This window comes from Rhea pennata, chromosome 15 (genome assembly GCF_028389875.1).
Source record: "Rhea pennata isolate bPtePen1 chromosome 15, bPtePen1.pri, whole genome shotgun sequence".
NCBI lineage: Eukaryota > Metazoa > Chordata > Aves > Rheiformes > Rheidae > Rhea > Rhea pennata.
The window spans coordinates 1005413-1032750 of record NC_084677.1 but is presented as its reverse complement, the minus strand read 5'-3'; the positions used below and the strand labels follow the sequence as shown (position 1 = coordinate 1032750).

The 27338-nt window shown below is 50.1% G+C and overlaps 1 protein-coding gene across 5 annotated transcripts in view; it reads right to left on the bottom strand.

The window, feature by feature from the left end:
• Positions 1–1024: 1024 nt before the first annotated feature.
• LOC134147309 (ankyrin repeat and fibronectin type-III domain-containing protein 1-like) overlaps positions 1025–27338 on the bottom strand; it is a 302508-nt gene continuing 276194 nt past the window's right edge. For all 5 annotated transcript variants that reach the window (XM_062588342.1, XM_062588344.1, XM_062588343.1 and 2 more), the window contains 18 exons: positions 22031–22232; positions 21506–21713; positions 20235–20429; positions 19827–19940; positions 18830–18927; positions 16866–16956; positions 13434–13541; positions 12955–13054; positions 12099–12231; positions 10637–10756; positions 9875–10090; positions 9171–9337; positions 8677–8827; positions 7589–7757; positions 7123–7289; positions 6313–6523; positions 4624–5282; positions 1025–2369 (listed from right to left, as the gene is read on the bottom strand). In XM_062588342.1, coding sequence (XP_062444326.1) covers positions 2082–2369; positions 4624–5282; positions 6313–6523; positions 7123–7289; positions 7589–7757; positions 8677–8827; positions 9171–9337; positions 9875–10090; positions 10637–10756; positions 12099–12231; positions 12955–13054; positions 13434–13541; positions 16866–16956; positions 18830–18927; positions 19827–19940; positions 20235–20429; positions 21506–21713; positions 22031–22232 — 3397 coding nt within the window. In that variant the 3' untranslated portion in view covers positions 1025–2081. The remainder of the gene's footprint in view (positions 2370–4623; positions 5283–6312; positions 6524–7122; positions 7290–7588; positions 7758–8676; positions 8828–9170; positions 9338–9874; positions 10091–10636; positions 10757–12098; positions 12232–12954; positions 13055–13433; positions 13542–16865; positions 16957–18829; positions 18928–19826; positions 19941–20234; positions 20430–21505; positions 21714–22030; positions 22233–27338) is intronic.

The window sequence follows — 27338 nt, the reverse complement described above, 5'->3', positions numbered from 1 at the left end:
TCTTCAGGATGTTGATGCACATTGATGCCCAACAAGGGCAAATTCCATGGGAAACCTCCCAGATTGAAAATCTGCTTGTTTCTGGGCCTGGAAAAGTGAGATCAGTTTTAATCTGAGGAAGGAGACTAATGGAAGGGAAAAGAAGATGGGAGAAGTGTCTTTTTAAATGTTCCTGTGCTGCTTGTCTCCACATCCCCTCTCAATGTCTGCACTGACGTCAATAGAGTGCTGTTGATTTGCACCAGCTGAGGGATTGGCACATGATCTTCCCCTTCAGAGTAACTTTGACGTGGGGTGGCGAAGGGCTCGTGCTGTGATACATTACTGCTCTTATTGCAGCGTGCTGTTGGCTCTCCCCAGCAAAATTAGGAATAAAGAACCTCTGAGGAGAGATGGCAGCAGACAGCCATTGGAGCAGCAGCCCATGTAAACGTGAAACCACTGGCTTGGCACTGACACCAAGGTCCAGGAGGACTGCAGACCTATGCCTCGACCTATTTAGGCAGACAAAAGGTGACAGAGGCAGCTATTAAAGGAGCACTAGCAACATGACTCTCACCTGTAAAGGAAAACTAGCCTTTCACCTTGTTTAGTGCCACTAGTTTGAAATTTTTTGACAGCTGTAATATCTAACTTCACCTTCCATACTCTTCTCTCTATCTTTTTACTGTGTTGGAAGCTGCCGGACTGGACTGATATATTTAACTGCATGTTTGAAGATGCTTTGGTCCTACAACCACTGGGTTTCCCAACAGCACAAAAAGGTGACTGGCTTTGCATGCCAAAGCTTATTTTACTGGCTTAGAAAGCACTGAAGCCCAGAAAAACATTTCTAACTTGCATTTTGCTCCTACACACATGATTTGCAAGTGTGTCTTAATGTAAACCTCAACTGAGCCGAAAGCATCCCATGAAACTCTCCTGGCAAAGTGAAGCCTAGCCTTTGAAAACAGGGCTAATGTGAGGGACTCAAGTTAAGGAAAGCGACACCACATCAGGCTGCAAGAAGGAAAAGAGTGATACATTCTCAGCAGCAGTCATCTTTACTATGGACCACATCAGATCAAAAAAATAACCGTGTTAACAACAGACCTAGTTGCTAACAAAATGTCATGCTATAGGACATACAAGAGAGGCCAATCACAATCACCAGAACAAAACGGCAACCAAGAGAGGAAAGGAAATCCCAAGGTGGTACTAAGTGTGTTGCAGTAGATGCCCTATAGCAAACCTCTAGTTGTGATACCAACACAGTTGTACACATGTGTATGTGCATGTGTGTCTGCATGGTTTCCTTTTGCCTTTAGAACAAGTAAAAACGGTCTTCATCTCATACACAACTCCAGTGTCTTTAGCACAGTTTTGTTTTTTAAGGAAAAGAGTTCTGAGAATTATGTGCAAGAACCTTTTCTCCAGGTACAGTGAAACGAGGACAGTTAGGAAAACAAACTTCTCTATGTTGTCCTTGTGAATTGCTCCCTCTCCTCATTAACACTACAACCCCACCCAGGAATCTTCTGTGGCTCTTCCTTCCTTCCGTGAATCCCAAACAAGGATTTTAAGTGAGAGGGGAGGAGAGCAGAGGAGAGGAGAGGAGAAGGGAGAAGAGGGGAGGAGAGAGGATGGGAGGGGAGGGAAGAAGAGAGGAGAGAGGAGAGGGGAGGGGAGGGGAGAGGGGAGAGGAGGAGAGGAGAAGGGAGGGGAGGGAAGGGGAGGAGGAAAAATAAAATTTAGGTATTGCTACTTCTTCTTGTAATATTTTTCCACTCTCTCTCTCTCCCCCTTCCTTTCTCCTTAAAATGTTTACTTTCAAAAATTCCATTCCAGCAAAGATTCCTCCCAGGCTCTGAGGTCTCTGCACTCCACCCTTGTCTTCTGCAGTCAGAAAAACTGAGTCTTGATGTCTCTTTGGTTAAAAAAAAAAAAACACAAACAAATAACACACAGCCCAGTATGATCCTATTCCACTCTGTGGACATCTGATGAGAGGGTGTCTGTGTAAGAAGGAAGCATCAGAGACGAGCTGTTTGCTCATTGGAAGTTGAGGTCCCTCAAGTTTCCTCTGGTCAGCTCTCCTCCTCTCATACAGTGGTTGCTGGCCCATACTGGAACACCAGAGGGGAGGTTTCTTTGATCCGAACGTAGAACTGCCCCTCGGGCCAGGTAGTTTGGAGTGAGAGAGGCAAGAAGTCATCAGGTAGCCACTGCTCACTGTCGCTGGATGCGAACACCAGTCCAAAGTGCTCCAGCTGCTCCTCACTGTAGCAGAGAGCGGCCATGCTGCCCAGCACGTTCCGGGAGACATCGTTCATCTCAAGCACCACCAGCTTCACTATCTCCCCAGCAGATGTCTGGTTGGTGATGTGCAGCTGTGGAAAGACAAAGGTGGGAAAGATGGACGGTAAGTAGGAGCAGCCAGGAAAATGGGGAGGGAGGGGGGCCACAAGAGCCAGAAACAGTGCATCCTGGAGAGTAAGAGATGAAAAGGCAGCTTTCCACTGCTTGGGGGATGATTCTTAGGTGGTGGAAGAACAGTACCAAAGGTGTCGAGGTAAGAGAGGCAGGGGCAACTGAGGCAGCCCAGCCTGGAAGCTGTGTGGCTATATATGTGCTGTACCAAGGGGACTAGACAGCTTGTGCCAGGGCCACTGCTCAAGTACTGCTTTCTTTTCTCCATTGTACTCTCAGTTTTTGTTCTTACGTCTTAATTCAGCTGTCTTGCACGTTTTACCTATGCGTCACCTGCTCTAGACAGGTTGTCCCATGTTCCTATTACCTGTAGCCTTTAATGGCTCAGTCTGAGATCTTGACTGTGCTCTGGCAAACATTTAGGCATCTATTTTAAGTCCCTCTCGTGAGCAGGATCCAGACCTTCAGACAGCTGAACGACAGCTACTCTGCCAAATTAGTGCTACTGAGCTGAAGCTCCTCTGGGAAGCAGCACTAGATTTAATCTTGTTCACAGCATTTGTAGATCCAGGATTCTCCAACCAACAGTTATCTTTGCTCTCCCTCATCTCTTTGTTGGGGGCTGCCCTCTGAATCCTGAAAAAAAACCAAGAATATGAGCTCATCTGTGCCCTGGCTGTTAATGACTGTCAGGAGCATGATACTTGACTTCAAAGGCTGTAAACCAGGACATCCATCCTTGCCTGGGCAAAGTGACGGTTTCCTTTGGCACATCCATAAGGGTTTGTGGAGTGCTGTGAGGCAGTGCCCCAGCAGGGTGGTCTGAATTCTCAGCCCACGTGAACCTTGCCAGCTCTGAACAATCATTAGCAGGGCTCAGCTGATTTACGCCAGCCGAGGATCCTTTCCTTTGAACTTGGCTTTCTTAGAGAAGAACATCGTAAAACGCTTTCAAGCAGGCGTGTCCAGAGCTTTGCAACATCAAAAGCCATGTGGGCAACTTGCCAGGAACCCGAGGGCTGCACTTCAGTTGCATAGAAATCTATGGTAATTTTTCAAATGGAAAATAAATACTGCAAGTCAAATTTCCCTCTGCTTCTAATGTTCCTGTTGAGTAAAGAGAAACTGGCTATGAGAACTCCCCAGTAATGAAACCTTCAGCCCATCAGCTTTGTCCTTTCTCCATAGTTTTATGGGTAAGCAGCACTCGGGTTGCTCTGTGAGACCTCTGCTCTATACAGTGAGCACAGGGAAATTCAGAAGGGAGACTTCAACAGGGGAAGGAGCTTCATGGCTGGAAGCAAAGGAGGCTTTAGAGCCAGAAGGGGATCTGTCCAAGATCCATGGCATGGTTCATGATCCTGCTCAGCCATGGGATATCCAGCCTGGATGAACAAAGAGAACTAGTGGAGAGGTAATCAAAGAGCTGAAGTGAGTCAACTCTAAGCAGCAAAGCCCATTGCAGAGTTGGAGAAGAAACAGTTTGCATAAAGGCTCCTGTTGTCCCAACGCCTGCAGTGAGTATGAAGTTTTTGCTGACGTCTTTTAAGTGCTGGAAAAGGGCTCCTCCACACTCCTTTTCCCAAAGACACACAAAGGGTGCTCAAGGGAGCAAAGCAGAGAAGACCTGGGAAGAAAAAGCAGTGGAAGAGGCTGTGGACAGGACAGGAAGATGATTATGGGGCTTGATTCTTCCTACTGGATTTCAGACAGGACGCTGAGAAGCTTGTGCTCCAGGACCCAGCAAGGAAAGCAGATCAATATGATCTTGCTGGCCTTCCGCCCTGGATGGCACTAAACCACTAGCAACCACAGCTATCAGCTGGGGTGAGAGTTGCACACTGTAAAAGACCCTTTTACACTGGTTATTCCAATGGCCCTGGCCTGCCCCCTCAGCAGCAGTAGCAGGGTGCTTGGGCTGAGCTACTACTCCCACTGAGCCATGCACCTCATCGTGCTTTGTTGCAAGCACTCTTGGGAGCTGGTCCTCACAGGGACCACTCCATCACTGCTGTGGGCACCGTGGGAAATGGAGCAGGAGTGCTGAGGAGGAGAAGTCTTTTGTGAATGTTACACCAAGGACGGTGGAGGATGGAGAGTATTCCCAAGCTAGGAGGCACAGGAGCCCTCCTTTCCTGCCTCCCCTACCCCTGCAAGCTCTTTCTGTCTTGCCACGACAGGGCTGTACTGCTGCTCTGTGTGGGGCTCTGATACCTTGACACTCGTCTCTTTAGAGAGTCCAGTTTCATACTGAGGGCAGACTCGCAAGGTGACAGAGCCTGGCTTCTTTCCTCGGTTCAATAAGCATCCTTGCTGCTCCGGTGGCTCCTGGAAACTCTGAGTCCATTCTGCTGAGCGTGTCCGGAAGACGGGCTCAGAGCTTTCCCCAGATTGGCTGTGCTTGGGGCTCAGTGTGGAGCCAGCCCCCAGCCTGATCAGGCTGCAGTGGCCTGTTGTCCTGCTCTCTGTTGGGGAGCTGTCAACGGAGCCAGGGCAGGACTTCCTGGCTACCTGGAAGAGTGGCTTGGGGAAATCCAGGCTGCTGGTACGAACACAATAGGCCTGACGCTTCTCCGTAATGCGAAGCAGCTCAATCTGCCTGCTGGGCAGGACAAAGTCGCTGTCGTAGAGCTCGGGGTGTGGCCGTGGCTCCTCTGGAGGCAGCGGTGGGGTCTTGAGCTCATGGGTCTGCAGAACATCAGGGGCGCTGTCCCTGAGGTTGTGGGCAATTCTTCTGCTGCAGCATTCGGGCCCCGAGGAGGAGCAAACCAAGTCTAGCTCCTTAGGGCTTTGGGCCCTGCTGGAATCATAGTCACTGTCTGTGGCCAGGAACACCTCTGAGGAGCCCTCCTCATCTGACAGTCCATGCAAGTCTACAATAAACATAAGAGAAGAAAGCAGGGTCTTAGCACCTTGCAGTTGGCTACTGACGCTGATGGCTGGAGTGTGATTCTGAGTCCAAGAAGACCCCAAGGGCACTATGCCCTTTCCTTAAACCTACACACGTAGGGCTGCTCAGAGGCTGGCTCAAAAGGTCATGGCCAGGTACATCCATGACCATGAAGGCACATATACACCCACTGCTTCTAAACTCCAGCTCTTACCTGACAGCAATTCTGCCCAAATTTAGCCTGGCACCTAAAAAAAAAACAGTCCTCAGCTCACAGCTGGTTTCTCCTTCAACTATAAGATGGGAGAAGACCTGCTTGTGCAGCTCCAGGGTGCCTGGGAAATGGCATTTCCTGACTGAACTCTCTGCCTCAGCTTCTTTAAAAATGACTTTGACAAGATCCATAGTTTTCCAGCTCTTCTGGACTCCGGTCCGGCACTCAGCAGTCATACTGGGCAGCACTCCCTGGGCATCTGGGAAACAAAGGCCTTTATCTCTGGCTCTGCATGTCTGTTGCAAAGCAGTGTTTGGACTCCTACCAGCTGAGTGGAGAAAACACTGCCAGGTTTTCACTCCTAGGTACTGTTAAAATCGCTGCAGGACCCTGTGCCAACTGCAACACCATGCTATGGATTTCAGCCAGCATCTCACTTCCGCAGCAAAGTCACTCTCACACTTCTGATGCCATGTGGGTGACTGTGAGGGACACACCTGGCCCAAGAGCCAACTGCTCTTTCACAGCCATGCAACCTCCTCTCAGAAGCTTTGGTTCAGGGACTAGATCTAAAGCATTCTGGTGTGAGCTCTCAGCACTGAGATCTCCCACATGGGCCAACTCTGTTCTGTCCGTAATCCTAACATCAGCCCTGCCTGTGCTCCCATGCTCCCACTGCAATGAGGTAGATGGAAGATCCAAGCCCAGGGTTACTGCAGTGTTCCCAACTGCACAACATGCACAGGCAATTCTGTGAGCCCATCTGGCAAGGAGCTGGACAAAGCCTGAGGCTCCTTACCGGAGTTCAGCTTACGGCTGGTCTCTGGTGAAGGTGCTGGTGAGGGAAGGTAGTCTAGGTGGGACGAGGTGGATCGTGTTTTCTCTTTCATTGCACTGCTAGATTCACTGAGGAACCCAGTGAGAGACACACCACAGGAGGGCTGCTTGTACCGGGCATGTTGCAGGGCATCCATAATCCAGCGCATCTCACGCCAGATCTCCTCCATTTGCTGCCAAAATAAGAAATAAAAGAACCCCTTTTAAAAAACAAAGAACAATAAAAAAATCCATAGCAAAACACAGGCATCCCCCATATACCTTTCCCAAGAGGTTAAAGCTGTGGTGGGAAAACACTGAGTCAGTAGATCCCAAGATACTCCTCCCAGATGGGAAGATACAGCTTCAATCACCAGAGAGTAATTATCCTATTTAGCAGGACCTGCCTGCCACAGAGGCAGAGATGTTGCAGAAGAGGGTGAAACATGGCATGCTCTTTCACATGTCTGTCCCAGAAAGAACTTCCAGGCTCCACTCTAAGGGCTGGGACCTACAGAGGAGAGTCAGGCTCTCTGATGAGGATTTTTAACATGATTATCACAGCAAAAGGTTGTCAGATGGAGCCCTGGCTGCTGCTCTCAGTCTATCTGCCATGTCAGAGCTTATAGAAGAGAAGACCAGCAAACAACCGCAGTGGGCAAGTTTCTGCAGCTCTTCAGGAGCACAACTCCCCTGGCAGTAGTATGGTCATGTCTCATAGGGTATCATGTTACCATAGCGGCAGGGCAATGCTGAGACTTTTTTACTCCCAGCATGCTCTTCCTGTATGTACCTGGATGTAGTCCTGAACCTGCTGGTGCCTCTGTTTCGCTGTGGTGAGCTCAGCATCAGAGAAGGCTTCCCTGAGGCTCTGCTGAGAGAGGAGTGACTCCAGTTCCAGGAGGGCAGACACCTGGCAGTACTGGGTGATGAACTCCCGGTCATATGTGAAGAAGTGGACTGAAAAAAAAAAGGAGGTATAGTGGGGAAAGAAAAATATCAGGCCACTTGCTATGGATGCCCTGCTCCATTCTCATCCTCCAGCTCTTGCCCACCCACCCAACACAGGAAGGAGGTACTGCTCTCTTCTAGCCTATGTGAGAGAGCTGGGGAGCCCTGAACATCCCTCCTCTCTGCCTTAATGGAGGTAATGGAGCATCAGCCCACTTCACCAGCCCTTCCCAAGTGTTGGGAAGTCTTGCAGAAAATGGAGACAGGCAAGAAAGAGTTTTGGCAGTGTGGGTCATTCCTCTTCTCACCTAGCTCAAAGATCTGCAGTGGTAGTGTGAGGAAGCCAGAACGAGGGGTATAGGGATTGTTTTGGCCTGGAGCAGTGCAGACATCATCCGATGGAGGCAGTAGCAGGAGGAAGGAGACCTGACCCCCAAAGTCCAGCACTTCTTGGCTATACAGACGGAAATCTTTGGCCTGCAAGAATTCATTCAAAAAACACTACAGATTAGAGCTGCAGACGTCACTGGTGAAAAATCCAAGTGTTCTCTGTACAAGGTCCAAACACTGCCGGGCCATGGGGAAAGCCACTGCGAGCATGCCTTCTTCTGATGAAATGGGGCTCTCCACTGAATCCTCATCCATGGAGGAGTCATCAGTGACCATTCTCAACTGGGAGACATTGCTGCTTCAGCAAACTGTCATCCAGAGGCACCTTGCTTCTGTGAAAATCCAACATCTTCCTCTCTCCCTTATTTCTCCTATAGTGTCTAAACTACTGATCAAAGTCCATCTTTTTCACAACAGGGTCTCAGAGAAGACCCTCCAAAACCACCACTGCTGTTCTCAAGCCCACTCAGTAAGGTGCTTTCAAAGTTATCCAGCCAGAAGCATGTGTTTCTGTCACTTGAGTTGGTGAGAACCTTCCCATGTTTATTTACAGTATGGTGAAGAAGTAATTTTTTCCTATGCAGTCTGGCTCAGTGGGCTACAACTCCTTCCCAGAGCTGGCTAGGAACCTTCCTGTTTCTCAGGGGCAGAGGTAGGCTTGTCTTGTGCTGTAAGAGCTGAGTCAATGACCAAACCACATGAAGACACTGGCACACAATAATGCAAACCCAAATTTGACATTCATGCTTGAGAGGTATAGGTGAAGGCAAGACAAACAGCTCCTGTGAACACACTCTCTCTGGCTTTTAGGGATCTGTCCCATATATGCTACTGAACACCACTTGCCTTCTATTTGCATGGGATAAAAAGACAATGTTTTAAGCCTCCAAAGAGGGAGCTGTTCCATCTTTGGAGGCTGTGGTACCCTGCCTATCACACTGACAAGCATGGTGCTACACAGCCATTTCCTCTCTCTCATCCCCCAGACTTCAGCTCCTGCCCATACCTCTTGCAATGGGATGTTGACCAGGGTCATCAGCTCTTTGATGGCTACTTGGAGCTCCTGAAACAAATGGTTCTGGGATGTCTCAGCCTCTGGTTCTGTGGGAACAGGCTCGTCCATGCTGGCCATCTTCTGTAGCCATTCCCACTCCTCCCTAGAGAAGAGTAGAGGAAGAAACATGCAGGAGGGAGCACCTTGGGGTGCACCTGAACACACAACCACTATGAAAGCTAGGTTTGTTCAGCTGTTCCCCCCACATCGTGGAGTATCCCAGAGGAAGCAGAAGCTGAGGTTGTAGCAATGGACCTTGGTGTGATCCAGCTCTATACTGCCCTGCATGTCAGGGAGGGTGGCTGAAAGGGACTATTAAACTCCTTCCAGAAACCCAAGAGAAGATGCGGCAGGCAGCTGCAAGGGGTGTTTTCAGGCTGGATTAGACATAGAAGCCTGGCTGCCAAACCAAACTGCCCTGAGTGAGTCTGCCCTGCAAGCCCCACCTGGAAATGTTGGGGTTGGAGCGTATCTTCACGTGGCACAGGATGTTGGGGAGCCGCTCTGGCACCAGCACTCGGATCTGATCCACAGCGCTACAGAGCTTCAAGTAGCCCAGGTAGAGGCCAGGGGAGAGGGCATGGCTGCTCCTCCGGTGGTAAGCCAGTTTGTCCTGAGGAGAGAGGACACTGCTGTAGAAAGCAACCCCTTGCAGTAGGACTCTCTCTCTTGCCCTCATTCTGGGTGCTGTGAGGTGGCCAGCCCGGACAGCAGAAGTAAAGTGGCAGAACAGGTACAATCTGGTGTTGCTAGAAGAATCCTGCACCCAGCCTGAAGCATCCACTCAAAGCAACAGTGCCTTTGCAAGCTGGCTGAGTGCAGCTATTCCTCTGCCAAACTCTGCTGCCAGCCAGGACCAAACCTTCGACGGCCTGGGCTCTACTTTGGCCTTTCCAGCCTGACAGGGAGCAGGAAGCGCTGGCAGCAGCACAAAGGAGCCCGTTGTCGGGCATCCAGCCCCACACTGAAATCCCCTGCCATTCAAACAATGTCTGACAGGCTAGAAAAGGGAAGCAAAAGTAGCAGCTGGAATAAAAGAGCTGGACAAACACACAGGAAAAATGACTGTACCAGCACAGCCCGAGCTGCTGGCTGGGACAAACTCCTCTGCCTCCCACTCTACCCATTCCCTCGGCAAGGCAGCAGACACCTGCACTGTGATCAGCAGTGTATCCAGAGCACTGGGCTCTTCTGGAGAGGAAACAGACTTGCGGCTCGTCTGCAGCTTGCAGATGGGAACCCAGCGGACGCTTTCAAAGGTCTGGTTGGTTTTCACCTCCTTCAGGGTCACGATGAGGGTGTTGCCCTGCTTGTCTTTGATGGGCTCAAAGAAGACCTGTCCCAGGTCCTGGATTCCCAGCAGCCCCTTTGTGCACAGAGTCAGAGAAAGGGCAGGAAAAAGAAAGCAATAGGTCATGGGACATCATCAAGACATTGCGTTCTGCAAGGTCTGAACAGACAGGAACACAAGCAGGCAGGTCACCTTTCCTCTCTGCCTGCTGGAAATCAGCCTCTCCTGGCAAAGCATAACACTGAAAATGGCATTTCCCTCTGTATCGGAGATTTTTTTTTAAAGTCTGATACCTAATTATTCCTGTGATGGGAGACATATCCATGAAGACAAGGCAAAGGCATCCAGTATTGCTGCTGACCCATCCATCCCTTTTGCCAGAATATGGCCTGGCTTAACAGAATGGGTGTTTGTGCCCTTCTGCTATTGTGACCAGGATTGGCAGAAGCTGGCGATCTTCCCAGATCCAGAATGTCCATGTATTGCTCCAAAGGGATCCTTGGTCACTGTGGCACCCACGAAGGCATTTCTACATCTCCACAGCTGGCGTGAGTCGTGCTGGCAGCCTGGGATGGGAGGAGCTGCGCTCTCACTCTCATGCTCCCCTACACCTCTCCTTACCTGCATTTGCGAGGTGGCCAGCAGCATCTTGAAGCGTGTTTGCAGGATGCAGGAACAGGATGACTGGGAAACAGTGACACACTGACGCAGCCACAGGATCTCGTCCCACATGCATGATACCTGCAGCACATCAAACAGGCCATCTCCATTACTCAAGCCTCCCCCTGTCTTGGGCTGGTTGAAGCTGGTTCACACAAAGGTATTTTGGGGAAATCTATTTTCCTTTCCATGTGAACTGTATTAGGAACATGCACAGGTATATATCACCTTTTAGGATCATGAGTGTGATTTCTTATACCACACACACCCATTTAGCCCAGAGATGCCTCCAGAGTCTGTACCTAAGGGAAGAGCTGTGCTGTGCTCACCCAGATATATGACTTTATCTAGGAGTGAGACCTTTTCAAGTTTAAATTGAAGATAGCTAAGAGGTGGTTTCTCCATCGGTAGCTAAGAATCATCCAGTAAGAGCTCAATTTGGACCTGAGCTCCCCACCTGGCCATTTTGGTAAGTCTAATAACAGCTAAAGAGGACACAGCAGTACCTTCTATGTCCTGCTCTTTATAAAAAAACATAGCTGTTGCAACAAAATGCTGTAGCGAAACAGTTAAATAAGAAACTGTAAAATAAGTGTCTTTGCAGAGAGGCAGTCTAGCAGCACACATATGCACTCAGTGGCAAGCAGCCTGCCCAAAGCAGCATCCGAATCACCCACTGCAAGCAAAGGCTGTGTCTGTTTCCCATATTCAGGCTTTAAGGGGCTGGGGTGGAAATATCTTTCCCTGTGGCTTCCCTGTCCATGCAGAACCCAGGTGAGCTGGAAGTCTGCGAGCTGCTTGTGCTGCAGAGCCCCAGCACCCAGGGCATTGAGTTGCTGTCAACAAAAGGACAGCAGTGGTGCAAGTTAAGAGCTTGGTTCGCCACTGCCTTGTGACTCTCACATTGTGATGAGCTCTCGGTAGTGCTCTGCTGCGCAGAGCACATGAGGGCAGCAACACAGAGGAGGTCCCAGAGGCAACGTCGGGAAGCCCAGGAGCTGCCAGATGTTCTGTCGTCTCGTGTGAGTTACAGAAGTAGCTCTCGCTTACTTCATCCACCTAGGGTGTCCACTAACATGGTGCAGCTGTTCCCAGCTCCACTACATTCGAGTTCCCTGGAGAAATCCAGCCAGCCCAGGGTGAAAGCCCTGCAGTGCTCAATGCACAATGGCTACTGCTGCCTGTGCTAGCTCATGGAGAAAGGAGACTGGCCAAGCATTTACCTGCAGTTAAGAAGGGTGGAGAAGCACCAGGTAAGGCACTGCAATGAAGATGCTGTGCACACCATGACACATTTGGAGGACACAGAGTGCTCTGCCCTTGTCTCACCAGTGTCTGGAGTGGTAGCCAGTAAGACAGACATAAGCTGTGACAAATGCTGCTGTGCCTCCAGTGCATAGGACAGGGTCCCTGGGCCAGTTACCTTGGTAAACCACAGAAAATCCTGCATGAGTAGGCAGGAATAGGTGTCATCTATCTCCACTACTGGGATCTGATCTTCATGGGTCACCAGGATGTTGTCATCCTTGTAGAAGACGGCTGTCAGGTAGAGACCCCTGTGTGAGGAGAAAAGACATATATGGAGGGTTGCTCCTGGCTGCTGGCTTTATTTCCAAAGGGCTCTCTCTCAAGAGCACAGGAGATGTCCTCATCCAGGGTCTGAACTCTTCTTTGACAGCCTCATGGGCAGCAGAGTGGCAAAAAGGTGCATGGCTGGTATGGGAACAGGCAAATGGCAGCACAAACTGCAAAGCAGTGCTGCCATCAATGCAAACCTGGCCAATGCCAGTGGCAGGTCTCGGTGGTCAGTCATGAGGGAGGGTGGCTGGGGGCACAGGCCTGCTTTGGAGGCAGGGGGACATCTGAAGGCTGAGTACAAAGATGGGCAGAGGGAGGGTGGTTGGGGGTCTAGATGAGGATAGGGAGGTGATGCTTGGGGATGGTGTAAGGGGGTGTAGGCACAGAGTGCAGCTAGAATGGCTTGGGGGCTGCTGGCTGAATGGAAATGACAGTAGAAGAGACCTTCGATATCAAGGGAGACGTGTTTAATTTCTGAGCAATGAGCCTGATCCCCACTGACAGTGCTGAGGGGGTTGCTAGCATGGCACTTCCAAACTGCAGCAGCAGCCAGCTTCCCCAAACAGGCTCACTCCAGGCAAGGACCCACCTCTGAGCACCCTGCAACACACCCCACAACTCCTTGTCATGCCTAGGCTGGGCAGCCCTACATCCCTGATGAGAGATGAGCTTTCCGACACCCCCATGCATGAGCCTCTCACCGCTTCAGGGTCTTGAGAAACTTGCTGCCAGGGTGGAAAAGGTGTTTGAGGCTCTTGGAGACCGAGTGTTTCCTGCTCTGTGGCTGGTTCTTGCAGGGTTCTGGGAAAGGGAAAGCATGAGATGAAGCATGGGGCACTGTACAAAGCCCTGGGAGAGCTAAATGCTTGGGCTGTGATGCCAGTGTGACCAAACTGAAGCTTCTCGTACTGCCTACTGGGAACCAGGAACCTCCTAGGCCTGGACACACTGAGAGGCCAGTGCCACAGCGAGGCGAGGCTGGTCCTTTCTGCATGAGGGGAGCTGGGTGCAGTCTCCTCTGCCCCTTGTCACCTTGCTGCACTCTGCCTACTCCAGCCCCTCAGATTATACCACATAACCAGCCCTGTGGGGCCTGGTTCACTGCCTCCTCCCAACCTTCCCCTTCAGAGCAGCAGGGGAGACCCCAGGACTCTGCACTGCCCTGCAGACCCAAGCTCACCATGGCAAACGCAGTGCTGGTGGACAGTCTTCACTTGGCTGAGCAGATGGTCCAAAGCTTCAGCCTGCCCTCTTCGCCGTGGGGCTCTGCCGTCATACTCTCGCCAGTCTGCGGAGAGAGGCCCAGCATTACTGCCTGGCACCTCTCGCTGGAGAGGCTGCTGCCACCTCCAGCACTGAGCTGCACCTCCATCCCCTTCAACCTGTGGGGTTGCTTTGAGGGGAAAAGTCTTCCTGTCTCTTCTTCCCTGTGGCACATAACCTCCTGGCAGCCCCACAGGCACAGCACGGTAGAGCACGGCATCTGTCATGGGTCCTGGAGATCCACAGCACCTGTGGGTGGGTTGGGCTTTGGGATAGGCTAGGTTTTGTCCTCTTCTTTTTGCCTACTGAAGATCAACACCATCTACCATCTGAAAGAAAGCCCTGCTGCTTTCTGTGCAGCACTGGATGCTGGTACCAGCTCCAAGAGCCAACCGTTTAATTCCAGAAACTACAGAAGAAGAAAGGAGGAGATACAACATGGCTCCACCTCTGCTAACAGGTAGAACCAGGTGAGCTCTGGACACATGCTGCACATTGTGGGACCCATTAGAAATCTGCCCTGTTGCAGAGGCACAGTAGTTGAGGTGTAGGAGAACTGGGGCTCTGAGCAGTACCCATTGGGACAGTCAGCCACCCGGCAGCGAGCAGCAGCATTTGCTGCTCACTAGTTAGCTGGAATTGGACAGCAGTGGCCAGCTGGAGAAGATGACAAAGGTAAACAGTAAGATCATGTCTGTTCCTGCTGCTCTTCACTGGTCTTAAAAAAAATGAAAATTCTTTCTAGTGTCTTCCTCCAGGTCTTTCCTGGAGCTGAAGTTTTCTTCAGGCAAATGTTGAGAGCTGAACTCACCTAGATAAATACATAAATAAGTTCTCTAGCCAGATCCACCCAGTTTTGAGATGGCAGCAGGGCGAGAAGAGGGTACATGGGGCCTGAGGGCTCTTTTACATTAGCTTTACCTTAATTGCTTTAAACACCCCCCATCCTGCCTGCTGCTGTTTTCCATGGAAAGTTCAGCTCTGTTAACTTTGGCTGGGACTTGCCACTATTTTTAGGAGCTTTAAAAACACCCAGGGAGGTGCCTGACTATATTCTGCTGGACCAGGGAGGGATCGTTACTGAAGAGAGAAATATTAATGCAGATAAAAATAAAAAAACAGTCATGTCTGATTCACTTCAGCTTCACTCTATATCTACAACATGTGGATCTTGTTCACAGAGAACTTGACCTGTACTGGACTGCAAAGGGGCTTTAAAGTGGGTGCAAATAACTGACACTAACTGCCAGAACAGCATAAAGCCAGCTTAACATAAATGCACGTGAAAGCTCACTATACACATTAAGATACATGTAAAAGTGTTTGTGTGCCTTTCCCTATAGGTGCTATAATGCTTGTGTATCTACAGCCAGATCTAGATACTGTTCTGTATATTGTGTGTGTGCATCCAGACCTAGACCCATCTCCATTTACATATTTCTGGACATACATCTTGATCTGAACGCAGCGTGTTGGCTACTAGCAGACAGCTCCATCGTGATCTGTACAGAGTAGCCTGAACAGCACATCTGATGCCATACTGCAACGCTACGGCAAAGACCACGCTGAGGGTTGCACGTCTAACCCTCTGACAAGCTGGATCTGTTGCCTGGTGAGAAGAATTCAGCCTGCCAGGCACATATATTGTGATTCAGCTGTTAATTACATGTTCACTGACTATTTTTCCCATAGGACCTCTGCCCCATGCTCTCCATGAGACAGCCAGAGCTCAATTAATGAGGAACTCTTCTCTGTTTTGCCCCCTCTGCAGTGAGCAACATGCCAAGGCTTGCTTACGGCATGATCCTTAGACCTTGCTCTCAGGATAGAATTACCCGTTTGCCCTCAGGTTTTCTGTGAAGCTTTTCACATTCCAAAAATATGAATCCATTCACTTTTACCCCATATCTGCGCCATGATAGATGTAGGATAAGCTCCTTGTCCTGAGGTGCAGGAAGACTGAGGGCAAAGTTAGCCTCTAACCGCAGGTGTCCCATTTGAGGCCTGTTCTCCAGAGTGCTTATTGCTCTTTATATGCCACGAGAATGTGGCACCCTTGCCCTGCAGCCTCCAGGTTGGCAGGAAACACGGTCTGTGTCCTGCTGCGAGATGTTTAATTTGAGGTGTCCAAGGAGGTGGAAGTGAGGGGCAGAGGCCAGCGCCGATTCAAGGTCTTCGGCCGTTTGCAGAAACAACCCCTTCTCTTTGTGCAGTCCCTCATGCCTCGCTCACGGCCCTCCTTTGCAATCCTGCCACAAAATGAGGCAGGAACCCAACAGCCTGCATTACCCTTCATTTCCCAACTCAGATTCAGCCGCAATAAACGGTGTTAGCAATAACTTTGCTGTAACGCAGACACACAAGGAGACTGAATTAAGGCAGCAGAGACAACAGGCCTATGCTTCACCCTTTCAGGCTGCTCTTTCCAATTTATTTCTCTTGGCCTGCCTTCCTGAATGCTCTGGGGCTGTCTTGTTTGAATTGGAATTGGGTGCTTTTTTTTCCCCATGTGTCCTGGTGCCAGCATGGGGAGGTGACCGCTGACAGCCCGGAGAGAACTGGTCTCCGGTCCAGCAGGCAACCCCATCCCAGCTGAGCACTGGGGAAAATGCAGGTCTACAAGCCCTGCAGGGCTTTGCGGGGGCAATGGCACGTTGCAGTGCTGCAGGAGGGCTCCTGGGCCCGCTGGTGCACAGCGCTAGGAGAGGTCTGAGTACTGAGGTCGTGAGGAGGGATCTCCAAAGGCTGCAGCTGGTGCATCCTGGCACGTCCCTCCTCATAATACGCAAACAGTGATTTTGCCAGAGCTTGGCCACTTTGGGGCAGATTTCGTTCACCCCATAAGCAAATTCCTCCTCCTAAAAGCAGCCCCCTGCTAAATTATAAACCCCTACTAAAAAGCAGAGTGGTGTTTTCCCTTCCCACATGAAAGCTGCTGCACTTTTTTCCTTTTAATTGAAAAAGCAAAATACTCTCTCTCCTAGCTTCCTTCTTTGGAATGGCTGATCATTCAACTTTCACCAGGCAGCCAGGAACATTGCAAGCTAAAAAATTCATTTATATTTGGCAAAGTTCCTATCAGCTGAAGGCAGCATCACCCAAAGGGAAGTCTTTATTTAAAAGGCACTGCAGGTTTGCCTACAAACACAGTCTCCCTCTCTAGGTCTAAGACCCCATTTGAACATCTGTAACGCTCAGAATTTCAGAATCTGTGCCGCTGGCCCAGAGGCCATTATGCGCTGTCCCCAAAGCTGAAGGGCGCTCAGAGCACAGAGCCTTGGCATCCCCAACCCTCCTCCCTCCCAAGCACCGAGGCAGGGGCTCCCACATGCACTCCAGTGGTACTTACTTGAGGGGATGGCAAAAGGCGGTACTGAGGTTTGCGGAGGCCCCCATCCCTTCATGTTGTAGGCAGACACTTGGACGTAGTAAGCTGTGCCCTGCAAGGAGAGAAGTAGCACTCAGTACCACTGGCACCTCTCCCCATCTTAGGTGTATGAGGAGGTGGAGGGCATTGCTCTCTTCCTTTACCTGCCCCAGTGCACCACGAGGAGTATTAAACTGTGACCTGATACTTCAGATCACATGCATTGACCTTCCCTTCATTACCCAGTGCAGCAGAAAGCTCTTGTTATCAAACCGTCAAGAATCTGCATGGCTCAGGTGGGTGTTTCAGGGGGAGAAGGAGGGAGGATGAGATATTCTGTGAATGCCCAAGGGCTGGGAGATGCTTCAACTCCAAATCTATGGGCTTCTGCAGCAGAGTGACGTAGCAGAGCCGGCTTCCCAGTTAGGGTGTGCAAGGATCCTGAAGACGGAGAATTGGCCCAATATTTTCAAAAGCTTGTGGCACTGAGATGGTGATTAAAGGCCTCTGATTAAGGCTCAGTCAAGCTGCCAGATATTTCAAGGCCTCAAGGCACTCATGAACACAGACAGGAGCCTGCGAAGCAGCTTTGAAAGCATGATTGATGGGCCTTGTGCAAGCTTCTTGCAGCAGCACTGCTCAAGCCCCATTGTGTAGTGCACCAGAGCTGCTCTCCTGCCTGACAGCGACTCTGTCTCTCTTCCCCAGGCTGTGACACTTCTGGCTTCTCTAAGGCCTTCTAATCACATCTAAGTTTTCCTCCCCTCCACAACCTTGCCATTCCTCCCATTCTGTCCTGGATCTTCAGTGCTGCACCTCCCACATAAGTGCTATCAATCATCCATCCTTTCTCTCTCCCACCTTCACCCCCCTATGGCTTGCCTGCACAGCTAGCCTCTCTCAGGTCCCCACTTCAGACTGCATCACAGCTCCCATCCCAAGGCACAGCTCTTGCTAAACTCAGCCACAGTGTACAGTAGGGCTAACCACCCAGGCTCAACTACAAGAGATTTTGCGATGACACTAACCAAGGACTTTAATACTTGCCTTTGGTGCTCGCAGAAGGTGCCACACTTTAGGGGAAACCTGTACAGCACCACATGATGATCCAGTTTCATCCAAACCCCGTTACACTACTTCAGCCTGCAGTTCTCTGTACCCAATTCCCCATTCTTCCTTAAAAGACCAGAGTCACCATGCCCACCTCATTTTTCCCCACAAAACATGCTGGCAGCAGGGACCTGCTCCAGAGCTCTGCTCCAGTGTGTGTGCATGGAGAAGGACTGCAGCCCGCCAAGAAGGGGACAGCTGACAGGCAGCCTGGGGCCTGCAGTTCTCAGAGAGATAAAACAGTGGGGAGTCTTGGCCCAAACCAGCTCGTGACCTTGTTAAGCTTTCAGAGATGGAAATGGGCTGATTCTCCTCTCCAATTAGCTATGGAGCTGGTGAGAGGGTTTGATCTTTGCAGGTGGCAGAAGAACAAGTTGCTGATTTATTGGCCAAGAGGAACATGGGTGGAGACAGGAGCGGGGCGGGGGACAGAGGATAAATCAGATGCTTAGTGAATGAGTCTGTTTTCCCTTTCACTTGAGAAGTCCCTAGACGCTGTTTGCAGGGGATTTCCCTACTGCCAACGCTGTGTCTCACAAAGGCAGCCACAGCCATGTAGGGAAAGATAGACACCTCTCCCGGCCCCAGGCTCCTAGCTGTTCACAGGTTGTGCAGAAAATTTCATGCACAAGGCAATAATTCTATTTCTCTGGCTTGAAAAGACGAGCCATTGCCTCCCAGCATTCAGTCTAGTGGAAGACAGGCAACCTATTCCAACCAGCAGCCATTGGGGCTGCACCACAGCCAACAGCTTTTGCCTGGCTGTGGGCTCTCCCCTGTCCTCTCCACCCACAGTCCAGATCCCCACCAACAGCCAAGATGCCCCGACAACTCACCGACACGAGTCCCTTGATGGTGAAGTGCAGATTTTTCAGCTTGTCTATCACAGCCTCTCCCACTGGTGGGGAGAAGGTGGGGGAGCAGCTCCACTCAACTGAAAGGAAAGAGTCCCATGTTGCCATGCGTTGCCAGGCAGCTTCAGCCATGCGTCCCCTGGCAGCCTCAGCACAAAGCACAGAGCAGAGGAAGCTGCCGGGGGTGGCTAGAACGTCTTGGAGCCCAGTAGCTGCAGAGGGGCTGCCTGAAAACTTGATTTTGGACTACAACCAGATTATTTGTGTGAGCTGGACACAGCTGATCAAAGGCAGCAGGAAGAGGGTAGGAGCCACAAGGAAGGTGACAACATGGAGAACTGCCTGGACCCTGTGAACTGTGATCCACCACCCTGAGCCATATCAGACAGGGTCAGTGCCTTCATGGGCAGAGAACAAGCCCAGAGGTGAAAAGGGAGAGACAGATGGGTCAGACAAAGGTGAGAGGGACACAACCCGAATAAACAGACGATGCTTCAGGAATTAGTGGTGCTTGATAGAGGGGAATTCTCCCAGAAGCCAAACGTACCAGGGTTTAAATCATTGGGGAGAACAGAAACAGATGTTAACACCAACTGGGCCTTGTTCTGGCAGGACCCAGAGATCAGCATGGGAAGAGGCAAGACTGCAAAGCTCTACAGCGTAAAGGATGAGAGGGTGGCAAACAAGAGGCATCCTGGATTTTTGCTTGGTCCAGGATGGTGATTCAGGCCAGCTTCAATGGTCTGGTTGGTAGTTAGGCCATCTCTGGAGTGTGCAGCCCTGATCCCTCCCATGTCTGAGTGCAAATGCAGCTCTCCAAGGACTTGGCAGCACTGTGGCATGTCCTCCTAGCATACCAGTGTTGGGTCTTGGCCTCACGTGTGTAAGGACAGTGCCCCATCTATATCCTACTCATACACCTGGGGTGCTTCCCTCCATTGTGTATGCAGCAGTTGCATGGGTTCCCCAAGATCCTGACCTTTATACTTGGTGACAACAGCTGAGTTAACACTCAGGGGCTCCCAGAAGGTCACCTGCACTGAGGAACTGCTAGCCACAGAGAGGTGTACATTTGTGGGAGGGTCCGGCACTCCTGGGGACAGAGAATACAAGGACTGTTACAGCAATGACTGTGACTCCCAGCCCCTTACTACCTTGTGTCCCTCCCGCGCCTTCCCACCCCAGACCATGGACTCATTCCCAAAGCAATCATACCCATCAGGCAGCCTTAGAGCAGGCCATGCCAGTGACTGCTAGGCAAGCCCCTAGGCTGCAGGCTGCTGGCTGCTCTTACAAGAGGTGCTGCTGCAACTCTAGAACCACACATCGCTCCCTTCCTTCCCCCTCAGTGCAGGGACTGTCCCCCACCCCTCCTGCCAGCACTCACGTGCATGCTCAAACCCAGCCTTCATACGCTTGTAAAGCCGGTATCGCCACTCCCAGGCCTTGAGCTGCTTCTCCTTCTCAGAGCAGTCAGTGTTGGGAGCCTCATTCACCACTTGTGCCATCAGCTCATTGACACGCTGCTCTGCTTCTCGCACCAGTGTGGAGAGGTGCAAGGAACGGCTCTCCAAACTCACAACTGCGGGGGGCATGCAGGCAGGGATGGCGTGTCCCCGGCAAGGATCAAAAGGGAGAGAAGATGATTAAGCCATGCCCAGGCCCCATTGGCACCCCAAATCCCAGTCTTCCCCACAGTATACTGCTCTTGGGGAGCAGTCAACTGGCCCATGTCCTCCTCTCGCCAGTGTTTGACTGGGAGAGGAGGGGCAGGAGGATGAGGAAGGGCCAGGCTCCTCTTCCTACCACAGTACTATTAATTGCTTGGTTTTAAAGATGGAGCTCACCTACTTTTAAATGTGGAGCCAGCACCTTTCCTGGTTGCTGCCTGGTGTGTCCAGCATGAGAAGTACGGGCTGCCATGTGTGCAGCTGCCCATGGAATCAGAACTGTCGTGGCTGCAGCACAGTCCACTTCCAACTTGCTGGACCTTGGGCACACACTGTGTCTAGTCTGGGCTTCAGGGAAGCAGATAAAATCTGTCCAGCTGCTCTAAATCCTGACCACCATCTTTGATGTCTCTACCTCCACAGTAGACTCAGGGTCCAGGACCCAGCCACTGCCTGCTGCCCTGGGATTGCTGTCAGCCCACAGGGACATACATGGTTTCATCTCTTGCCCTGCTCTTCACCTCCACCAGTATGATAATGGACCTCACTCCTAGTGACAACCTGCACAAACTGCAAGCACCTGGGGACAGCACAAGAGAGACCCAATCTTGCAGTGGTTCTGGGAGATCCTTACCACAGTATGTGCTTAGGCTCCAGGGAGATTTCTACTGTCCGTAACATGTGTGTCCCAAGCCCTGATTAGTTCCCCTTTCCTGATAGCTGACCAGTGAGTTTAGCTCATGCAGCATGTACATGGCCAGCGCTGTCCAAGTGCTGTGGCTGGCAGCTCCACTGGCATGTAGAGTGGAGATATCAGCCATGCACTGGCTAGCTCAGAGCCTGTCCTCTTAGCTGCTTCAAAGAGCTGCAGCCTCTCCTACCCTGGTGACAGTCTCCTCATCCAGACTCCATTATCCAGTATCTCCAGCTCTGCTGAGCTAGAGAAACAGGAGATGCAGACAGGGAAGCTCACCCTATAGCAACTTACAGTGTGGACTCTCCTTTGCTCCTGCCTGGAGAAGGGCCTTGGCTATGGGAGCATTGTTGGTCATGATAGCAATGTCCAGGGGTAGCAGCCCCTCACTGTTTGGGGTGTTGAGATCCAGCTCCTCAGGGCTATACTGCTTCAGAAGCTCCTGGACCCTGTCCAGATCCTGCAGCTCCACAGCCTCAAAGAGAGCAGCGTTGCTCTGGAACTGGACAGAGCAAGAAAAGAAGGATTGTTGAGCACAAGAGAACACTCTTTTATCCCACTTAACACCTTAGAACTTCACTAGTGCCCCAGAGACACCAAATAGGGTGGCTGCCCCTATCCTAAAGGTATTCATTCTTTATAGACACAGCCAGCTGAGCAAACACAGAAGGGTTTCATTTCATGTAATCTTGGACTTCCACCCCAATGCCACAACAGGTAACAGCTGTCACCCACATCTGCATCCATCTTCCCCATCAGTGGGACACCGGGTAGGGCTTTGGAATGGCCACTGTCAGGGCTAGTACATCAAGCACTGACCAGGTAGGACTTGCGGAGCTTCTCCTTCTCACTTCTGCCTGCCAGGCTGCCCTCATCGAAGGAGGTGTAGTTGACGCGGAATTTCCCCGACAGGTTTCGGTAGAGCCTTTTGGCAGCATTCGGTGAGGAAGGCCCTGGTGGCTTCCTGGCCTGTGCCAGCTGGAGATCTCGCATCTGCTGTGTCATTTTTGGGGAGGATGACCTAGAAAATGGAAAAGAGATGGGGGGTAAAAAAGGCGCGTGAATGCCCAGCCTAGTGCAGCTGAAAGGGTGTACCAGAAATCCAGAGGCAAGCCATCTGTGGTGAGAGGGCTGCACTAAGACACCAGAGCACAACCCAGGACAAGCCAGATGTGATCACTTCTGCTTCAGGGTACCATCAAACATGGGGAAGGTGGAAGGTGGCAAAAGATGCCAGCAATGGCCTAATGTATGTATCTTATCACAGAAGGCCAGTTTTTCCCTTCTCCTCATTGCTGTCTCTTGAGACCCATGGGAGTCCCTCTGTGCTTGCACAAGCCCTGTAGATGAAAGATTTCCTTCCAGGCCAGGTTCAAGAGCTCTTGGAGCCCAGGCAGCCATGCTCAGCTACTTGCTCAGACACCCCAAGCAACCCCAAGCAACCTCTGGGAGCTCATCTATCTGACTGGTCCCCATTCATAAAATCGGGAAGAAGCATCTTGCTCCCGGTCTCTTAATGCTTAGGTTATCCAGAGAAGAGCTGCATCTTGCTGTCTGGGGCTGTGCAGGCCCACTTGGTAGTCAGGGTCTGCACTCTCCTCTGCAGTGGCAAAGAACCTCTGTTACCCTCCTGAACATACTCCAGGTGAGCACTGTCCCTGCAGTCAGCTTAAGATAGCCTCGTTTGAACTCTCTGTACTTATCTTTCTAATGGGAATCTGTCTCCCACTGTTTATCACAATCCCTGAACACTCTTTTGTACATGATTTCCTCCAGGGTCTTTATTCAAGCAAATGACATCATCTGAAAGCAAAATGAGAGTGAGAAATGGCCATCTTTTAATAGCACCAAGAAAAAATACCAGGCCCCTAAGGGGATTAGCTACTGTTTGACTCCCAACCTCCTGTACATTGGAAGATCAGGGCTTCACAGTCCCTCCTCAGCTTCTAAACTTCAGTCCACATTAATTAAGCTAAAATATCTTTTCTCCACTCTGATTTTGATTTCCTTCTTTAAATAACCATGACAAATATGTTAATAGATGGTTAAGAAATTGGACATCCTTTCTCAACTTTGCACATGGGGAGCTGCCTCTCTCTCTCTCTCTGGACTTGACCCTTGTGTTCACACCAGAATGTTGCCCAGCAGAAGTCCCCTATTTTCAGTGCAAGTTTTGTCTCACTGGTACATGGGGCTTTTGCCCAAGAGCCATCTGTTACAGGACCAAGTATTTTTACTGGCGTCAAACATCTGATCCCCTTATTGCTGTAGCCAGTGGCACAATTCCCAGTAAAAGAGCATCAAGTCTAACGAGCATTTAGTCTAACAACATTTAACATAGCTTCTCTCATTTTTTACCTCATACCCTTGTGTATAAAGTCAAATACGTAGAGCCAAAGTCTTGCCCATGCCATTTCATTGGTTAAATATCAAGCAAGGGTTAAGCATGACAAAAAACAGAATAGTTATCTAGAAGGTCATGTCAAAAATGCTGCCACAAAGCTGTGACTGATGATGATGTTTATAAAGCCATCATGAGAAGGCAAGATATTAATAACAACCTCACTATGTGCTCTTCATCATCCTGATTTCAGATTAGGCACAGTAGGCTGCAGAAGTGCTTTAATGATTTTACCTTTTATTACCATGATATTTAAATGCAGTAAATGGTGGGGAGGTTGGCTCCTGCCAGTCATCTCATCTCACTGGGTTCAGCCTACTGAGTGAGATGTCTTGAGTGAGTTTTGAGCTGCAGTGTTGAATTGCTGCTTTGGATTTTTCTAGGGATGAAGCGTTCTCCAAATGTAGGGCTTTGCGCTGCCCAGTTTACGGAAACAGACCCAGCAGATATACTGAGAGCACCAACCACTCGAACTTCAGAAGGCAAGTCAGATCTCCACATTCCCCTAGTCCCCTGACCAACCATGTCTCCACACAAAGGTTAGTGAAATTCATGCGGCAGGGTCTTACTGTTTCTAACAAATGAGGAAGGGAAGTAGCTCTCCAGATGGAAGGATCTGGAATGAGTGGCTTCACTATATGGGCAGAGACCCTGTGTAATATGGGAATGGGACAGAGAACCAGTTCTGGACTAAATGGGACACACTTGGTTCTGGATGCAGATTCCTCACCTTATGGTCATTCCAGACTGTACTCCTGTTATTTCATCACAGACATAAGGAAGCTCTTGGCATGGTCAAAACTGGAACAGGAGATCAGCTGAATACTTCTAGTGCCAAGGTGCTGAGGCTCAACACACAGCAAATACAAGACCTCACAAATCAAAAGACTAGAGAAGCTTCATGCAGCTCTGTTGTCACTGGTGGACAGAAATTCAGAGAGAAAACTCAGCCATCCCTGAGGCACTCTCTCAGGAAGAGTCAACCAGGAAGGCATGTCCTGACCCATGGACTAAGCCCAAAGAAACAAAGTGTTATTTGATGTACTTAGGTAAGAGAAATAATTGACTCAAAAGATTCTGAAGCAAAATCTTGCCCCTTCTCTCTTATTTAAAAGCTTCCTGCCACATAATTCTTCTTCTCTTCACCCCTAGCTAGTGTTTGGAAGTGAAGACTGCCCTTTTAACAGGCTTGTCTGTGAGTACCTCATTCTTTTGTAGTTCCCATTGATCCAGGGAGGCCATAATGTTCTCCTACCTCAGGAAAAGAATGGAAGACCCTAAAATTACCTCTCTGGAAGCTGGGTTAGACAGTTCTGGTGTAACAGAACACTGTTGTATACATGGCTGCAGAATCAACATTCAAAAAAAGGAGTGTGCTTTGGAGCAGAAGCAGGGTTGTCTTTTTTACACCAAATAATATAGATGGCAAATGACCAGTACAGGCAGACACCAGAGTTTGGAGGAAGTTATTCAGAGAGAGTAGAAACAGAAGACTAAGAGAAATTTCTCTATATTTTCCCTCATCTGATTTGCCTTTAATGAGAAGTAAGAGATGGAAATTATTCAGAGCTCAGGAGTGAACATCAATCTATATTAAACTGGCTGCCCCAAAGATAAAAAGAGTTTCCTGCCCTGTGGTTATGAGTCATCTGGACTCAGTGAAATGGTCTTGATTTATCTAGAGCTAAACTGTGCGGTGGAGCAACTGATAGCTGAAAACAACACCCACAGATGTCGTGTCCTTAAGGTACAATCAGCCAACACGAGCTCACCCTGATGGCAAAGCCTGATCCTGCCAGGATGGTGGTGGGAGAAGGTCAGAGGAGGCAGGGACACTACAATTAGCTCCTTTGCCCTTGCGGTTTCAGTGAAACTGAATTAAATTTATCTCAACCACCATCAGTCCTTGTTGCTAATTAGTTGCCTACAGACTATTGCAAACACTACTGCATGAGGAAGGCTGCCTTCCTATGCCAGTGTTTCAGCCCTCTGGCCGCAGGATGTATTTGTGACCACGAGGGAGATGGCATGGACAACAAGTCTGCACTGCCATAAATCCACATAAATCAGTTACTAAGACTCCACCAACCAGCCTATGGAAAAGGCTGAGGTACTTCTAAAGGATGCAGTAGGGTTGGCCAGACCCTCCCAGGAGGGTGGGAGTCAAAAAAAAAAAAAAAAAAAAAAAACACATGAGGATGGATGTGCATAAGACAACTTCATTTTATTCTTCTCTTTTCCTGTAATGAACACAAGCAAATCCACTGGGTAGTTTATAATGTTGTGGTTTCTGCATATCCTGGATTTTAATGTTTCCAGTGCTGCAGATCTTGGCCTAGTAAACAGTGTTAATAATTGTTGTAATTATATGATTTTAAGTGCATTTTGTTTAAGGGTGTAGCCTCTCTGAGACTTCAGCAGAGAACCAGTCCATGTCAGACAGGGCTGTTCCATCCTGTTAGCTGAGAAGCAAAGACCATACCCTGGGGTTCCTTATGAACCCCATTTGCCCCAAGCTAAGCCTAGCGAAGTCAACCTTCATGTGCAGCAGTGGACAATGCCCAGATCAGGCTTCTGCCACAGACAGCACAGGCCACATGTGTGTCTGCTGCAGTAGAACGGCAAACCCACAGAGGATCGCATGCTTCATTTTCCGTGCTGCCAAGCAGTCTCCTCTCAGGCACAGCAGCTGGAGGTACCTAGATGGATTGGCAATGACTGTCCTGCCTGTAGGTCAGCAGATGTGGTTGCCTGGGACCAGTGAGCACACAATAAATACCCCAGGTCATCTGTAGCCAGCAGGAGCCTGGGCTGTGGAAGGCTGATATGCATGACCCACTGCAAGTTGTGGTGATGGTCTTCAAGCCAAAAGCCAAGAGTGAGGCTGCTAAGACCTCACTAAGCTCTCCCATCCTTTCCTAGCCCTTCCCCCCACCACCCTGTTCAGACACTGGCCTTGGAAAGAATGAGCTCATCATGGTGCCTACTCACGCTGGCAGCAAGAGGGCAGATTCCAGCCTGGAGTGGCAGACATGAGCTCAGCACCATGCCTCCTGTGCCCAGGAGCAGTGTGGGTGGCTTGTCACTTAGAGAAACTGTTCCCAGCCATCTGCAGCCTTACGCAGCAGAGAAAAAAGCCATGAGGCTTTGCGCACAAGAAAAAGGGAGTCTAAAAGACAGATGATGAAAGGTGCTAACTCTCTGAAAGGAAGAGAAGACTTGGAGTGGGGAAGAGGACAAGGGCTTGTTCCTTGGGAGTGCTTGTTACAGCTTGGTGGCATGAGGAATGCTTGGCCGCTTTGGTGCAATGGATGTCAATGGTATGTTAGTGCAAGTTTCCAGGGATGCTCTCTTGAACTGCAGTCCAATTCAATTCCTAAAGTCATCCAGCGAAGGAACAGGCAAAGCACAGAACAATTCTGGAAAACGTAGTTATCCAGAGAAACTACACTAAACCCAATCCAGTCTAGCCAACCTCCCCTGGAAATGGGAGCATGCATCAAGAGAGCAGCCAGCAAATTCCGCAAGAACATTGATGTACAGGCTATTTCAGAAGAAATCTGAGCGAGGAGGTCTTTTCTCTTTCAAGCACACTTACACTGAACACATGACCAGGATACTGCTTACTTTGCTGAGCTAGTGTATACATTCTGCACGAAACTGCACTCTACACCCCTGCTCAGCTGCTAAATGTCCTACAGTAGAGTTTATTCTAGCTCCTAACAC